General features: G+C 38.9%; 1 protein-coding gene across 2 annotated transcripts in view; it reads left to right on the top strand.

Annotated features, from left to right (window-relative positions):
• Window positions 1-1,053: 1,053 nt before the first annotated feature.
• The window catches only part of TNFAIP2 (TNF alpha induced protein 2), a 46,054-nt gene continuing 29,108 nt past the window's right edge, over window positions 1,054-17,999 (top strand). The window contains exons 1-2 of one of the 2 annotated variants that reach the window (XM_070751735.1): window positions 1,054-1,135; window positions 14,982-15,351. In XM_070751735.1, coding sequence (XP_070607836.1) covers window positions 15,000-15,351 — 352 coding nt within the window. In that variant the 5' untranslated portion in view covers window positions 1,054-1,135; window positions 14,982-14,999. Of the gene's footprint in view, window positions 1,136-5,521; window positions 5,871-14,981; window positions 15,352-17,999 lie in introns of those variants that run through there. The other variant, XM_070751727.1, reaches the window with a different exon arrangement.

Genomic DNA, 17,999 nt, shown 5'->3' with positions numbered 1-17,999 from the left:
GTCCTCATTTTACCAATCTCAGATGGATGGAAGGCTGAGTCAACCCTGAGCCTGGTGAGATTTAAACTGGCAAATTGCAGACAGACGGCAGGCAGCAGAAGTAGCCTGCAGTACTGTACTGTGCCACTGTAGCTCATAAGGATCAAAACAACCTTTCCTAAGCCTGTTATTGTGCAGTTGTGCTGGACCGCAGTACTTATCATCTAGAGCTATTGAAGACACATGAATCATGGCGTCAGTCACCCAAACTATTTTGAGAAGTCCATGGCTGGAGATAGTTAAATAAGATTACTGCAACTTCTATCGATTTGCTAAATTCTAATAATTAACTTTCTCCATGTTGTGGTTGGCTCTGGCCCAGCTCCTGCCCCAGGGAATGGGGAGGTGGATGCAGGAGAAAATTCAACATGTCACAGGCCTGTGTTATTGCTGATAGAATCAGATCAGAGTTTAGTTTCCTCGGACGAAGAAGAAGGTGGGAGCGACTCGGCAGAGGAGGGCTTGGCACACAGCCAAGGCAGTCAATCTTCCTTATCTTCTATAGCTTCAGATGATGACATTTTGGATCCACGCAAGTGCAGAATTATGCGTAGAAGAGACCAAGTAAGAACATATTACAGGAAATAAGGGAGGCCACCTGTGTTTGGGTGGGGCTCCAGTAATTAGGGCTGCTGCTATAAAGAGCAGCATGTGGGTTTGGCCATTGTGGAAGAATATCTGTTGCAGTTTCGTCAGGAATCTTGTGTGCTGGACTTTGTTGCTTTTTGACGCCTTTGAAACCAAAGCAGAGCAGCGTGTGTGTGTGTCTCCCTTCGTTGGAAGAAGAAGGGGTGTGAAGTTTCTCCACAGCTGCTGGCTAAGTACTTAATGACTGCTTAAGGGACATTGTACAGATTTGGGAAGAGTGCTCTTTGCAATACAAAAAGAGTGCTTAGTTTATTTTGACTTTTGTGATAAAGAACATTGTTTTGAATTTTCAAACATGTGTGTGTCTGAAATTTGTATCCTTGAATTTTCGGGAGGCTCCTATCAGAGAGCCTGACAGAACACTCCATAGGAAGGAACTGAAAATTCCCCAAAATAGACTGCCAGATCCTTTTGACTGGAAATAATTATGCATGTTATTTTATTTAAGGTAAGGATCTTCATCGATAGTCACATAAATTGACATCAAACAGATGGGTGGCACTGTCAGTTCTGTCATTGCTGAAGTAGACAGTTCAGGAATAAGTTTTAGTTTGATGGAGAAGAGGGCATTAATTCTTTTCTTCTTGCCACATGGATCATGTGATTCCTCCCTTCTTTCCATCCCCACCTCCCATTCATATGGTAGCTGCATCAACCCCAGAGGCAAAGCTCCTCTTGGTATTATGGGACATTTATACTTAAGAGTAAAGATAAGGTTGGGGTACAGTTTTGATTAGATTTATGCTAGGCAAACAGCTTAAAGAATGACTTTTGACAAGGGCCCAGTGAACCTGTAAATGCACTGCTCAAAAAAATAAATAAAGAGAACACTTAAACAACAGAATATAATTCCAAGTAAATCAAACTTCTGTGAAATCAAACTGTCCACTTAGGAAGCAATCAATTTCACATGCTGTTGTGCAAATGGAATAATTGTGCAATTGAAATATTCCATGAGACTACTTCATTCATTCAGATCTAGGATGTGTTTTGAGTGTTCCCTTTATTTTTTTGAGCAGTATATAAGGACCAATATACTGAAGAAAAACCAATCCATGCTGGGATGCAATTAACTGATGGAGGGTATTTCTTTTTGCTTTGAGTCTACTATACAAAAGCAACTTTAAATTTCCATGCCAGACTGACCTAAATGTGTGGAAGTCATGACCAGGTGATTGTAGCTTCTTGAAGATCAACAGCAGACAAAAACTGGTAACTGAAACTTTTGTAAGTCAAGAACTTGCAATAGCACTTAGACTTATATAACACTTTACAGTGCTTCACAGCCCTCTCTAAGCGGGTTAGAGAGTCAGCATATTATCCCCAACAATTTGGGTTGCTCATTAGACTCACCTCGGAAGGATGGAAGACTGAGTCAATCTTGAGCCTGGTGAGATTTGAACTGCCAAATTGCAGGCAAACAGCAGAAGTAGCCTGCAAGTACTGCATTCTAATCACTGTGCCACTGCGGCTCATGCCTGTAGGCTTTCATACCATACATTCTCCTCTTAGAAACATAGAAACATAGAAGTCTGACGGCAGAAAAAGACCTCATGGTCCATCTAGTCTGCCCTTATACTATTTTCTGTATTTTATCTTAGGATGGATATATGTTTATCCCAGGCATGTTTAAATTCAGTTACTGTGGATTTATCTACCACGTCTGCTGGAAGTTTGTTCCAAGGATCTACTACTCTTTCAGTAAAATAATATTTTCTCATGTTGCTTTTGATCTTTCCCCCAACTAACTTCAGATTGTGTCCCCTTGTTCTTGTGTTCACTTTCCTATTAAAAACACTTCCCTCCTGGACTTTATTTAACCCTTATTTAACCCCTCTTGACCACACAAAGGAGTTTGAAAAGAATAATCTGTGTGCTCTACCATCTGGGACAGGGTTTTCTACCTGGTGGCCTGCAGGCTAGATATGTCCTGCGCAGGCCACTCCCACCCCAACTCCGCAAAGGGGGAAAACGTCACAAAACATCACGTGGCAGCAACGTGACGCCACAAGTTTGACACCCATAATCCAGATCTTTATATCCTTGATCTTAAATATTCTCTCGCATGATTGATAAAAATATATTGATTAGATATTATAAATAATAAGCCACTGTTCCTACAGGATAGGAGAGCATTTGAGGCATCCCACAATTATCTCTAATTGAATTCACTTAAATAGCTATGCAGTTGTTCACATTTTGTGGGAATTTCCATCACCACCCCCTAATTCATTCAACAGTGCATTAAGTAAAGTTGGAGCGCATGATATGATTCATAAGGATTTCTAATAATGTTGTGGGTACCGCAGATGAACAGAGCTTCAGCCTGTGAGTAAAAGAGGCAGGCAGGATCAAAGGGAACGGCAGCTGTCCTGTCTTATTCATAACCTTCATTATGTGCCAATAAATAGGAGGTGAAAAATAGCAAGGTGTCTCACCTCCAACTTCCTCCACCACTCTAATACTAGCCAGAAAATATGGAAGACACAAATTGATCTTTAGGACATAAATAAATCTGAACTTATTTTCTCATCTGAACTAGACCCACCCTTTTCTAAAAACACCACAGTAATTTATCCTTCTTCTATTGTCTTGGCTATAGTTCCCATTATCCTGAATTGGTAACAGGAAATAGTACACCCTGGAATGCAACCCATCTAGAGAGAATCAGGGCAAGGAAAGGCAATAAGAGACCTATGGTTTTAAAGTCAGCACAGTTCTAGTTACAAAGAATTTTGGCCTGCCATCCTGTTGATCACCTGTTGGTGGGTTTTTCATTCATTCATTCATTCATTCATTCATTCATTCATTCATTCATTCATTCTGCTGCCCAGTCCCTGGACTCAGGGCAGCTTACAACAGTAAGATAATAAAACAATATAATAATCAATTAAAACATTTCATAGTAATAAAAACCCTTAAATCTAATCACTACATTCATACTATCAGACATCCCAATCAATTCGTGTCTAAGCGGGAATATATCCTTCCACAGCTATATTGCCTAAGAAAGGAGAAGAAAGAATACTAAGGTTATTAGATGACAGAATTTAGTATTTATTGATAAAGGAGTATTTGTAGGTCAGGGTTGAAATGAGGGGTCCTGGGTCCCCTCCAAGTTAGGTTCTGTTCTTGCAGATGTTTCATTAACCAGACTAGTGCTTACTGATGGTGATGTTACCTAGTTTGTATAATGCAGTGTTTCTCAAATAGTGCGACGGGGCCCCCTGGGTATTGGAGCGATGCCAGAGGGCACGTGACCCCAGGAAATGTCCTTTTTTTGCTGCAGGGAATAGGGAGCTTTTTGCACTGAACAATAGCACACAGCACAGAGCAGCAGATATGAAGTACATATAACAAACCCTTAAGAGACATCATGGAAAAATATACTGCTCAAAAAAATAAAGGGAACACTTAAACAACACAATATAACTCCAAGTAAATCAAACTTCTATGAAATCAAACTGTCCACTTAGGAAGCAACACCGATGGACAATCAATTTCACCTGCTGTTGTGCACATCCAACTTTGTACAGAACAAAGTATTCAATGAGAATATTTCATTCATTCAGATCTAGAATGTGTTCTTTGAGTGTTCCCTTTATTTTTTGAGCACTATATTTAACAGGGATGAAAAGAAAGGAGGAGAGAGATGGAGATAATGAGACAAACGTAAGTCTCCCGAAAGTGGAAATATGACAAAGAGTATGCAATGTTTGGCTTCACTGTGTTTACTGGGTCTAAAAATATTGGCAGCGGACAGCATGAAGCCAAATAAATTAAGGTGTCACTTAAACACATTACACCACAATCATGCTGATAAGCCGCTTGAGTTTTTTCAGCAAAAACCTGCCTAATATTGCAAACAAACATCTGGGTGGGGAGATTGGGGGGGACACAAAATAGAAACATAGAAGATTGACGGCAGAAAAAGACCTCATGATCCATCTAGTCTGCCCTTATACTATTTCTTGTATTTTATCTTAGAATGGATATATGTTTATCCCAGGCATGTTTAAATTCAATTACTGTGGATTTACCAACTACGTCTGCTGAAAGTGTGTTCCAAGCATCTACTACTTTCAGCAAAATAATATTTTCTCACGTTACTTCTAATCTTTCCCCCAACTCACCTCAGATTGTGCCCCCTTTTCTTGTGTTTACTTCTTCCTGGGGAGGGGCTTAATAGAAAATAATTTAGAAACACTGGTATAATGTAACATTCGCAGGAAAACCACCCAGCTCAGAGAGCACCAAGGAGCCCCTCTAGTATTTTTTGGATGCCTGCTGCGGAAAGAAACGGGGTGGGGGAGGAGTTTGAATAGATCCTGTGGTTTTTATCTGAAAGGTTTGGTTTTCTGCAGAGGAAAACAACTGTATCTTTAGAAAATAACTGTATCTCTGACCAAGTACATCTTCAAGAGAAAACCACTCAGGATAGACACGTCATGGTCTTTCCAGCATGTGGCTACTGCCACTTTTTTTTAAAACCAAACCAATCAACCTACACTCCAAATCAGTTGGAGGTGCAAGCCTGCTACTCCTGCTTGGGGAGAAGTGAGTAAGCAAGGTTGAGTAGAAAAGCGGCTATTTCTTTAGTCGCGCGCTTTTGTTCTTGTCTTTTGGTTTCCTTTTTCGGCGGACACCAACGGCTTGGCAACGCCTAGCCTGCCCTCTCCATGTTTGGGGCGGTGAAGTAGGGGGACGGAGTGAGGGGGGGATTGTCCAAGCCTCACTGTTGAAGCGTCGGAGTAGAGGAAACAAAAGGCGCCCGGACGCGGTAACCTCGGTCCCCTCGCTCTCACTCCTCAAAAACGTGCGGAAGCGCAAAGGGTGTTTTTTTTTCTTTCTTTCTTTCCTATGATAGTAATTTTTCCCCCGGAGATGTAATCTCTCCCTCGAGTGAGCGCTGCTCGACTTGCTCTCCCAGGGAGAAGGGAAGCCAGGACCGCTGATTGGAAATTCCACACTTTCCGGGAAACTTCCCCAGAGCCAGGCGGAGTTTCCAAGCCATTTAACGCCCACATCCCACCTCAGGACTGAGTGAGGCCCGCCTCCCTGCAGCTTCCCTGGGTATATAAAGCCGGAGCGTTGGCAATCGCTACCAAAAGTAAGAGCGCGTGTATCAACTGTCCGCCGGTGGAAAAAGACGGTTCGCCTGCCAGCTTTGATTTCCAGACCCTGTAAGTTGTCTTTGCGCGCTTCTTTTCGCCGTCTTACCCTTCGTACTGGCTCACCCATTTCTGATAAAAAAAGAACTAGCCCTTGGGTTGTGTTTGCGCCACCTATTCTAATAATTTTTACTTTTCACCTTGGTTTTTTTTTTTAAATTATTATTTCAACAATACCACACAGCAAACGAGACCACTATGCTGGATTTCGTATTTTATTACCAGTCGGATGCTTCCCAAGCACCTAGGACTGCGTTATGTGTGCCGATCCCAATTGACAGATGGAGATTTTGTCAATTCCGATGGTTTTCAAATGTCCGCTGAGATCCTTTGGCACTGCCCCCAGCGTGCCAAGGACCACTGGGACCACTTTCACTGGCTTATGCCAGAGTCGTTGCAGCTCAATTTTCGGATCTTTGTATTTTGCATTTATTAATATTATTATTGTTGTTGTTGTTGTTGTCGTCGTCGTCGTTGTAGTCATCATCATCATCATTTTATAAACAAGAAAACAGTAATGCACAGCAAACAAGGTTGATATGCTGGATTTCGTATCACAATATCAAGTCGAACACTTCCCAAGCTGTGTGATGTATTTTCGCATGATGCATGCAGATTCAAGTGTGTGGCCTTTTGCAACTGACCGTGATTTTGTCAATGTTTATTGTTTTCAAATGCTGTCTGAGGCCCTTTGGCACAGCACCTAGTGTGCTGATTATTACTGGGACCACCTGTATTGGTTTATGCCAGAGTGTTGTTGTTGTGATTTGCATCTTCTGCCACTTCAGCCCCTTGGTTAGTTTATGATTTAGGGGCAAGTCCAGAAAGGGAGTGTAATGTATGAAAGCAATGGAAGTGGTGGATCTTGCAAAAGTTGCCCCTCTCCAAGAAAAAAATCTGCTAATTGTCGCCTTATCATTTCTTTTTTTAAAAAATAATCCTTATTGAATATATACATAAAAGGGAAAAAATACAAGTAATCCACCATACAAAGTAATCCGACATACAAACACATTAAATAAATGTACATGTATACATTTATAATTGTGCATTCACTTATAAATTACTCTGCATTAACTTTTCCTTTCTGTATCTGCTACCCTTTTCCTTCTCGGAACTGCCCAAGAGAGGGCCAAGTAAACATCGGACGTGAGTTTATGCAACTGCAAATTCTTTATTTACAGTAATAGACTTTCCGGGAAGATTCATTCCCTAGCCTCTCCCTGTCTTCTGTCTGGGTCCAGTTTCTCTTTGGAAAAACTACAAGCCAAGGGAATTGACTTCCAGAGATTTCTGGATTGACGTCAATTAAAAATAAGGCCTCCCGTCCCGGGTTTTAGGGGAGCTCCTGCTAATCTATTAAGTGTGTTATGGTAACTATGGCCAAGGAATTCCCATGGCCTTGAATTTACAGAATTGGAAACTACATGCTTAAAAAAAACACCCTATAAAATTTAGGCTTTTGTGCAAATCCAGCTAATGAGGGCTTATAAACTGTGACTTATGGGTCACCTTTTCTGATCTTATGATTTCCAGATGTGTTGTGCTGGCAATTTCCAATGTTATAATTTTATTTATTATTAATACCCACACATTCAGTGGAAAGACTTGCTGAATATAACATATGAATTCTGTCATGTATAGCTTATTCAATCTTAACAGTTAACAAACAATGGCTTTACAACATTCAAACAAAATTGCAGTATTTCAGTAAAGATTAAAAATTGAGTTCAGAGGCAAGTCAGTGTTGATGGATTTTTAAATATTTGATTCAACCAACAGGTGTGTAAATCACAGGTACACAGTGTATTCAGATCTTATATTACATATTTTATTTACACATGACAAGAAAATCTAAATTTGTGGTGTGTTTAGGATTTTAACCAAACCAGGCTAATTGAATTGTCTTATAATTCAAAATTGTCTCTCTCTTTTTTTTTTTTAGTTTGAAAGGTGTTTTTTTAATTAAATAGTTTTTATTGAATTGTTTTTAAAACATAACCAAAACATTACGCATTTGCAAAATATTAAAAAAGAAGAAAAATACAAACCAAAAACCCCCCAAGAAAAATAAATAAATAAATAAATTACAATCATCAACAACATCAACAATAACAATAAATAAACAAATAGCAAAATATGTATCATTTGTATCCTCTTGTGAGGAGGAAAAATACAATCTCTTCTAGTATCAAATTATTTTCTGGTGAAAAGCAATCGGTATTCACTGTTATTCCTTTTGGTTGTCAATGTCTTATGTCAATGACAATTCAAAATTGTCTCATGCAAGATTTGGCTTGTAAGAATAATCTGTCAGAGATCATGGTTTGATTAAAGCACCAGAGACAAATCATAGATGGGTAGAGGTTAGTAGAGGCTAGGGAAGGTTGGGGCAGCTGTTGGGGCGTAGAAAGAAATCTGCTTATCACAGAATTTCATCTGTCTCCAAATATCCTCTCACATCAGCGCAGTCCAAAAAACCACAGAATTCCAACTCCCATGGGCAGTGATCCAATCAAGCAAGTGAGCCAAGCCATAGAACACAGATGAGGCCGAAGATAAAAGGTCATCTTTAGGACTGGAGATTATTTTTTTTTTAGATTCTTTCAGGAGGCTTGAAATGCTAGGTTTATTTCTTTTCATTTTAAAAGTGTATATTTTTGTCTGAAATAGGATGAAATAACACTTTCATTTGTGTTTAGAATTCCTTCATATTCATAACCCAAAGTGCAGATAATCAGCTTGATACTGTTTTCCTTATCTGATGATGTTTCAAGCAATTCCATTTATATTGTTTGATGAAAAACACTCAAACCCCTGAACAATACTGTACTATAGTTGAAATTAGTGAAATTTATTAAAGTATTTATTTATTTGACTGGAATGTGTTCAAGTAAAGACTTTGTTCTGATGTCAAATGCTTTTTCAATTTCTTGAATACGCCTCCCTTTCTTTTTGCACGCAATATGCTAAAACCAAATTTTAAAATAGCAACAGAACAGAATAGAATAGAATAGAATAAAGACTAGAATAGAATAGAAAATAGAATAGAATGGACACACAAGGAATTAGTCTTTGGTGCATTTGCTCTCAGTGTACATAAAGAAAAATAAAATACAGTGGCACCTCTACTTAAGAACTTAATTTGTTCTGTGACCAGGTTCTTAAGTAGAAAATTTTGTAAGAAGAAGCAATTTTACCCATAGGAATCAATGTAAAAGCAAATAATGCAAACCCATTAGGAAAGAAATAAAAGTTCGGAATTTGGGTCGGAGGAGGAGGAAGACAGTCGCTGCCGAAGGAAGAAGGTGAGGTGAGGGGAATTAAAAAAAATCCATAACTTTAAGGCTTTAAAAAAAATGAGGGATTCTGAGGCGGTGAGGAGGAGCATGAGTGAGGCTGCCTTCCATACACTGCGCCAGAGAGAGAAACCCAGGGGGAATGGCAGGAAACTGGCCAGGCCTTCCGTGCCACTCTCAAATTTCCTGGAAAATTTTTCCAGGCTCGGTTTCTTAAGTAGAAAATGGTTCTTAAGAAGAGGCAAAAAAATCTTGAACACCCGGTTCTTATCTAGAAAAGTTCTTAAGTAGAGGTGTTCTTAAGTAGAGGTACCACTGTACATTATGATAGTCCTAGGTTACTAATAAGCAACAAAGCATACCAGGAAAACAGAGAAGGCTTGTCAACTTTGGTGCTACCAGTGTGCCCTCGGAGGCCGTCACAGTGCATGAGCGCCTGGTGACATGAGATTTGGCTGCTGCACATTCACAGCAAGCAAAATTTTGCATGAGGATGTGTGCGCAAGCAAGATTTTAGCAATTTTTCTTGATATTCTGCATGCGCAGAAGCAAAAAACCCATCAAATTGCCCAAATCTCAGTCACGTGAGCATCTTCACCAAGATCTCGCTTGTTGCGCATGTGCAGTAGCCAAATCTTGTGCGGGGGTATGCGTGCATGCATCGGGGGCATGCAGCTGTGCGGACATCTCCAAAGAGGGCATGCAGCTGTGCGGGCATCTCCAAAATTGCTACCGCAACATAGCATCTTTCCATAACAGCAAGACTTCACTGCAGGAAATGAATAAAAGAATATAAATTGTAAAGCTCAAGGCAACATGGTTATAGTCATAAGTGGGAAGAGATAGTTACTAGGAAGGATGTAATAGCAATACAGTATTTACAGTATTTGACAGTATTTAGCAGAGTTATGGTATTTGGGAAAAAACAGTCCTATTGTCTAGTTGTTCTAGTGTGCAGTGCCCTATAGCGTTGTTTTGAGGGTAGAAGTTGAAACAATTTATGCCCAAGATGTGAGGGATCTGTAGATATATTCGCAGCTCTTTTTGATTCGTTCAGTATACTAAATAAAACCGATTTAATGCATTTCCATCGCTTATATTTTGAACAGATTTTTATTTAAACTTAATGTTTTTCATTTGTGACATGATTTGTTTAATAACAGTTCATATTAACAATGGTTTCATAAAGGGTGCACCACTGACCATCACAAAACATTGCACCAAACCCTCCCAATCATATGATCAGAATGCCAGGCAACTGTTCACATTTATTTGCCAAGTTCCCTGTGAACATGTGATTGCCATTTGCACCCCTTCCTTAGAAAGTTGGTGGAGAAACCATCTGAGAAAGATGTAGAGTTGTTGCTGGCAGCTAAGAGTATACTGTCTTTCATAAACTATTCAAGACTCACTTATACCGCCAAGCATTGGGGGAGTTGAGACACCTTTCTCCAGGCTTTTTTATACTTTGTTTTATGTTTGGTATGAATGTGCTGTTTGGTTTTTTAAATAATGATAGGGTTTTATATGTTTTTAATATTAGATTTGTTCCACTGCTATATTGTTTTTATTGCTGTTGTGAGCCGCCCCGAGTCTTCGGAGAGGGGCGGCATACAAATCTAATAAATAATAATAAAATAATAATAATACTCTGTCTAGGGCTGGTCTCAGCTTGCACAGAGCTGAAATTCTTCAACAGAAAATCAGCTTTGTCTAGTGCAGCGGTTTTCAACCTGTAGCTCATTGCCCCTTTGGGAGGGTCAAACAACCCTTTGACAGGAGTCACCTAAGACCATCAAAAAACACAATCTCAACCTTCGCACTGACAATTGGCTTTTTTGCATACTGTCACAAAATGTAGCAATGTAGTTTACTGTTATTATGTTAATACAGTTACCCATGCTGTGCAAGACAAAATTTCATTTACTTGTAATTAGAAATAAATATTTCACAATATAGAATTACATGTTTTTTTGTGATTAATCACTGTGCTTTAATTAAGTTCAATTTCTAACAATGAAAATGCAGTCTGCATATCAGATATTTACATTATGATTCATGACAGTAGCAAAATTACAGTTATGAAGTAGCAATGAAAGTAATGGTTGGGGGTCACCATAGCATGAGGAACTGTATTGAAGGGTCACGGCATTAGGAAAGTGGAGAACCACTGGTCTAATGCTTAGGGCCCCAGGCTAGAAACTGCTAGCACCCAGGGAATTCTAGTCCATGCATGAAAACCAGTTGAGTCATAGCCAGCTCTGTCACTCTCTCTTCATTTAACCCACCTCGGGGTGGTTATTGGGGGGAAATAGAAGGAAGGAGTGTTAGGCATGTTCACCACTTTTGAGTTATTTATAAAAAAAATAATGAAAACTAGGGGACTAGAGGCTAAAACATATAAAGAACAGTTACAAGAACTGGGCATGGCTTGTTTAATGAAAAGAAGAACCGGGGAGACATTTGTTTTTGATTTGATTTGATTTGATTTGCGTGTTTTCAATATTTTGGGGTTGTTTTTTATGAATTTTTTAGTTTAAAAATTGTAATTGGATTGGTGGGTATTGGATTTGTTATTATGTATTGTTTTTACCTTGTTGTGAGCCGCCCCGAGTTTGCGGAGAGGGGCGGCATATAAATCCAATAAATCTAATCTGATTTGATTTGATTTGATTTGATTTCTATGCCGCCCCTCTCCGAAGACTCGGGGCGGCTCACAACTTATAACAAACAATACACAATATCTTGAATCCAATTAATTAATTAAAAATCTAAAACACCAAAAAAAAGCATAAACACTGATAGCAGTGTTCTCAGGGGTTGCCACAAAGAAGAGGGAGTCAACCTATTCTCCAAAACACCAGAGGGCAGAACAAGAAGCAATGGGTGGAAACTGAACAAGGAGCGAAGTAACTTAGAACTAAGGAGAAATTTCCTGACAGTTAGAAGAATTAATCAGTGGAACAGCTTGCCTCCAGAAGTTGTGAATGCTCCAACTCTGGAAGCGTTTAAGAAGATATTGGATAACCATTTGTCTCAAGTAGTGTAGGGTCTCCTGCCTAAGCAGGGGGTTCGACCAGATGACTTCCAAGGTCTCTTCCAACTCTGTTGTTGTTGTTGTTGTTGTTGTTATGCAAAATAAATTTGTAGTCTTTTCAAACTAATTAAATTGAATGACTTGTGAAAGCATACATTCTTTTGGAACAGCATTCCTCAACCTTCCTGGCTTTACAGGCCCACATGGGGCTGAGGGGATGGTTCTGTATGAGCTGCGCACACATACAGTCCATGGCCCTGGAGGTTGGGGAGCCCTGTCTTAGAATGTATAGATGGGATGTGGGGGGAAATGCAATTCACTAGGATGGATTGACAATCCAGTGTTTAATTGTAATGGTTTTTAATCTAAACTATGCGGTTATCCAGATGTTTTAGACTTCAGTTTCAACCATCCCCTGCAGTTTAATGTTTCCAAATGTAAAATAATGCACTTGGGGAAAAGGAATCCTCAATCTGAGTATTGTATTGGCAGTTCTGTGTTAGCAATAACTTCAGAAGAAAAGGATTTAGGGGTAGTGATTTCTGACAGTCTCAAAATGGGTGAACAGTGCAGTCAGGCGGTAGGGAAAGCAAGTAGGATGCTTGGCTGCATAGCTAGAGGTATAACAAGCAGGAAGAGGGAGATTATGATCCCGCTATATAGAATGCTGGTGAGACCACATTTGGAATACTGTGTTCAGTTCTGGAGACCTCACCTACAAAAAGATATTGACAAAATTGAACGGGTCCAAAGACGGGCTACAAGAATGGTGGAAGGTCTTAAGCATAAAACGTATCAGGAAAGACTTAATGAACTCAATCTGTATAGTCTGGAGGACAGAAGGAAAAGGGGGGACATGATCAAAACATTTAAATATATTAAAGGGTTAAATAAGGTCCAGGAGGGAAGTGTTTTTAATAGGAAAGTATACACAAGAACAAGGGGACACAATCTGAAGTTAGTTGTGGGAAAGATCAAGAGCAACATGAGAAAATATTATTTTACTGAAAGAGTAGTAGATCCTTGGAACAAACTTCCAGCAGACGTGGTAGATAAATCCACAGTAACTGAATTTAAACATGCCTGGGATAAACATATATCCATCCTAAGATAAAATACAGAAAATAGTATAAGGGCAGACTCGATGGGCCATGAGGTCTTTTTCTGCCGTCAGACTTCTATGTTTCTATCAGTTCCAGATAGCAAAATCAATGGCAAGGAATTGTTTCACTCTATAATCCAAAGAAATCACCATTGCTCTGAAGTAATTTTTAAAAAAACTCTGCATTCATAGACATTCTGGAGTATAGTTTGGGAAAGGAAACATTTCACATCACGTGTACTTTCCCCATAATACTTAGGTAGCATTTTAAACTTGGAAAATTATAGACCTATTGTTTCTAAGATGCAGTTAGACTTAGATTATGGTTGTATTCCTCCCTTGAGAGACCTGCTGTCAATATTTCTTTTTTTTCCTTCCGAAGAAAAATAAACAATAGATTAAAAATAATAAGTGTTGCTCTGTGGTGGCTACTGCTCATGTATTTTTCAGTCGTCATTTTGCTTTAGGTCACTATAGATTTTCTCTGGCTTACGGGGAAATTTTGTCTTGCAAATCTTATCAGTTGTGCATGGATTTAGCAAGGGAAAACATAAACCTTTTGAATAGATAATTGAGAATACACGGATATTTTCCATGTATTATTTGTAGTGGAGGTGGATCAAAGTCAGCATTATTTATCAGAATTGGCTATAGTCACCCACAAAAGTCTTTCATCAGCTGAACATATCCTTGATGGGATCATCTGCTTTCGTTGCAAATGTTTAGGGTTAAGCAAAGATACATGGCTGAGATGGAGCAAACATTGCAATGTATCCTTGCTTCACAGTCACAGTCACTCGAATAACCATTGGGGTTGCTGGAAGTGGAACATGGTCTAGGGCAGTGTTTCCCAACCATGGCAACTTGAAGATATTTGGACTTCAACTCCCAGAATTCCCGAGCCAGCGAATGCTGGCTGGGGAATTCTGGGAGTTGAAGTCCAAATATCTTCAAGTTGCCAAGGTTGGGAAACACTGGTCTAGGGAACATGGTCTTGTAACATGAGTTGCTTAGTGATAATAATTCCAGCCCCAGTTGCTGTTGTAACCTGAGGACTGTCTGCACATTACTGAAATATTTTAACTCATAATATAATATAAAATATTAAAGATATTTTATAAACCTACAGTATTTTATCCATTTTTCTCACTTACATTGTAAAATACCATAGAATCCAAATACCATCACATAGTGGTTCCCAACCTGGGGGTTAGGACCCCTTTGGGGTTCGAACGACCGTTTCACAGGGGTCGCCTAAGACCATGGGAAAAAAGAAATTTCCCATGGTGATAGGAACTAAAGCTTCTATTCTGGCACTTTGGAACATATTTTTACAGTCCGACCAATCAGGCGTATACAGTGGGGGTGTCCCTCTGGTCTTCCTGCCAATCAGTTTAAAGCTCTGTTGGGAGAATTGGTGCTAGACTTATGGTTGGGGGTCACCACAACATGAGGAACTTTATTAAGGGGTCGCAGCATTAGAAAGGTTCACAGCCACTGCTGTAATATAATGTTAAACATTATTATTTAAAGCCTTAGAATATTTTTACTTTCTTAAATAATGGGAATACATTGGCATAATATATTGGGAATGTTTTATCTCTGTTTTTCCTATAGTATTACTTGCCTTTTTATTTACTGAATGAAAATTATGGAGTGTGATAATTTCTTTATATAATTTACAGGATCTTCCATAGAAGAAGATGCTAAAATCAAGGGCCCTTTTCTATAGCAGTCCTCCAAAACCTGCTAAAGAGATGGGAAAAAAGAAGACAGCCAAAGCTTCAACATCTTCGGAATCAGAACCTGATTCATTGTCATTTGAATCATCCTCTGAAGAAGCCCATCCAAAGAACCACATGAGAACTGAGGACCACAAGAAGATTCCTCCCCTTGAATGTTTTCCTCAATCACCTTTGGAACTCACTGGGACAGACCATGATAAGGACAAGCGGAAAAAAGGACTAGGAAAAAAAATTGTTCGTTATTTATTTGACAAAGGTGGGAAAACAAAAGAAAAGAAACCTCAGGAGGAAAACTCTCAGCCGATTACAGGTACAGAATGATAATCATATGGTAGGACAGCCTGTCACTATATATTAGGGGTCTCCAAACTTGACACCTTTAAGCCTTGTGGACTTCAACTCTCAGAATTCCTCAGCCAGCCAAGTTTGGAAGCTCCTGCTATATGTTATAGTCCAGGTTGTAGATTTGGAAGAAGAATTGGCTAGGTAGGAATCAAGCACTCAAAGTATTCTAAGTGTCATCCACAAAATCTCAAAACCGAAAATGTTTTAAATTGGTGAAATACAAAGTTTCAAAGGTGAATTGGCTGAAATTTCTCTAGAATTTGCCATCTTGAAAATTTCACTCTGTTTTATAAAATTACCTCTGCCACCATCTGAAGTAGTTAGTGGGCTTTATGTAGACAATAAGGGTCATGTAGACTACAATGTCCAATTTGATGCTTAATATATGAGCCTTTTTCATCCTTCAGGAATAACATAGAATAGAATAGAATAGAATATTATTGGCCAAGTGTGATTGGACACACAAGGAATTTGTCTTGGTGCATATGTTCTCAACCTACGTAAAAGAAAAAGATACATTTGTCAAGAATCATGTGGTACAACACTTAATGATTGTCATAGGGGTAAAATAAGCAATGAAGAAACAATCAATATTAATAAAAATTTTAGGATACAAGCAACAAGTTACAGTCATACAGTCCTAAGTGGGAGGAAAAGGATGATAGGAATGATGATAAAAACTAGTAGAATAGAAGTGCAGATTTAGTAAAAAGTCTGACAGGGTTGAGGGAATTATTTGTTTAGTAGAGTGATGGCATTCGGAGAAAAACTGTTTTTCATTATCTACATGATCTACAAAAGAGAAGGGGCTTCCTTTTAATTACGTGTTCCTACATCAAACTCTTACTAACTTTTAGAAATATGTTTTTAGTATTTACCACAATTCTTCCACTTGGATCAATTAAAAACAGACTTCAAATAGTCTCATTCCATCTGAAATATCAGCATACCCCCTCTTGAATATCCCATCTATCCACTCATCCACTGCCCTTTCGCAAGATATTAAATCTGATTTTACCATCTGGCCTGAAGTCTTGATTTATTTATTTATTGGATTTGTATGCCGCCCCTCTCCGTAGACTCACTGATAATATCAGTGAGCTCACTTCATGGCTAATTGGAATGTAGGAGTGTTCTCAGTTGTTATTTTATGTTGTTGATATTTTTTTTAATTTTGGCTTCTTAAAATTTTGTTACTAATTGCTTAGGGAGGAAGGGAGAGAGGGAAGGGAAGGATTCATCCATGATTTTCCAATTATAGAGTTACTGGGTGGCTGCTGGGTAGAGGTGCTTGCATTAATTCCTTGCCAAAGAGATTTTCCTGATGTTATTACTATCAATGTTCTTTTGATTATGTGCCATCAAGTCTGTGTCAACTATGATCACACAGATTTCCTCCATGATGATCTGTCCCTAACCTGATCCTTTCAGCAATGTACTCATTGCTACTGGTTGTCCTTGTATTCTCTTTTCTTCTAGCCTTCTTAGCATCTTAGAGCCTTCAGTAGTCTTCCACAAACTGTGGAAACATTACACTGGACCTCAAGCATCTTGCAGTGTGTGCCTCTTCATTCTTCCTCCATACTCTGGGTCCTTTGTTGCCAAATGAGATGCAAATGTTTCCACAGTCTGTGTTGATTTTGGGAACCATGCCATCTGCTGGTATTCATCCACAGTGCTTTATTAAGTCCAGGCTCAACACAGCCGTCTACTGGGAGATTTTGGAGCACTCCATGCTTTATTTTATTTATTTATTTATTTATTTATTTATTTATTTATTTATTTATTTATTTATTTATTGGATTTGTATGCCGCCCCCCTCGTAGACTCTATCCGCATACAAGATTTATGGGGATGGTGACTTAAATTTTCTAGCAGCACTTGGCACCCATCCACACTGCCCAAACCACCAAAACTTGCTTCAATGATTGTGGGATTACTGTCCTTGATTGGCCAGCAAACTTGCCTGACCTGAACCCCATAGAGAATCTATGGGGCATTGCCAAGAGAAAGATGAGAGACACGACACGGAACAATGCAGAAGAGCTGAAGGCCGCTATTGATGCATCCTGACCATCACTCCCAAATAACAGAAATACTTTTGTATTCAAGGAATATAAATTCTTTGTAGTAAGACAGAGCAATCAAATGCATGTAAATTACATATTGAAATAATTATGCAAATAATCTTAATTGATTAAAATACTTTTATTAGATTTCTAACATGCCTTTCATTCAAGAGCTATTGGCACTATTTGTACAATAATGTCCTAGTGCAAATGATATAAATCTCTACAAATGAGATACTTTGGATTCAGTAGACATCCAGAATAACAGATACTTTCTGAATGGTGTATTTTAAAAATGGACTGATCAGTTCAAAAAAATAAGGTAACAGAAATGTTTAGACTAACAATGAGAAATGAAGAATTAGCAAGATATAAGGCTCCTAGACCAGTCTTTTGCCTGCTTATTTCAGTTTTTACTTAGAGAGAATTTGTATCCTTGAGAAGTCCAAAATGATATTAAAAGCTTACTAAAGAAGAAACCCTGACCCTCCTTTTTCTTTGTTGAGATTCCATAAAGGGGAGCTCACACCTGATTTTCCATGGT

The sequence above is a fragment of the Erythrolamprus reginae genome, chromosome 1, assembly GCF_031021105.1.
Source record: "Erythrolamprus reginae isolate rEryReg1 chromosome 1, rEryReg1.hap1, whole genome shotgun sequence".
NCBI lineage: Eukaryota > Metazoa > Chordata > Lepidosauria > Squamata > Dipsadidae > Erythrolamprus > Erythrolamprus reginae.
The sequence above is the reverse complement of the archived record's forward strand: the minus strand, read 5'-3'. Positions and strand labels throughout refer to the sequence as shown.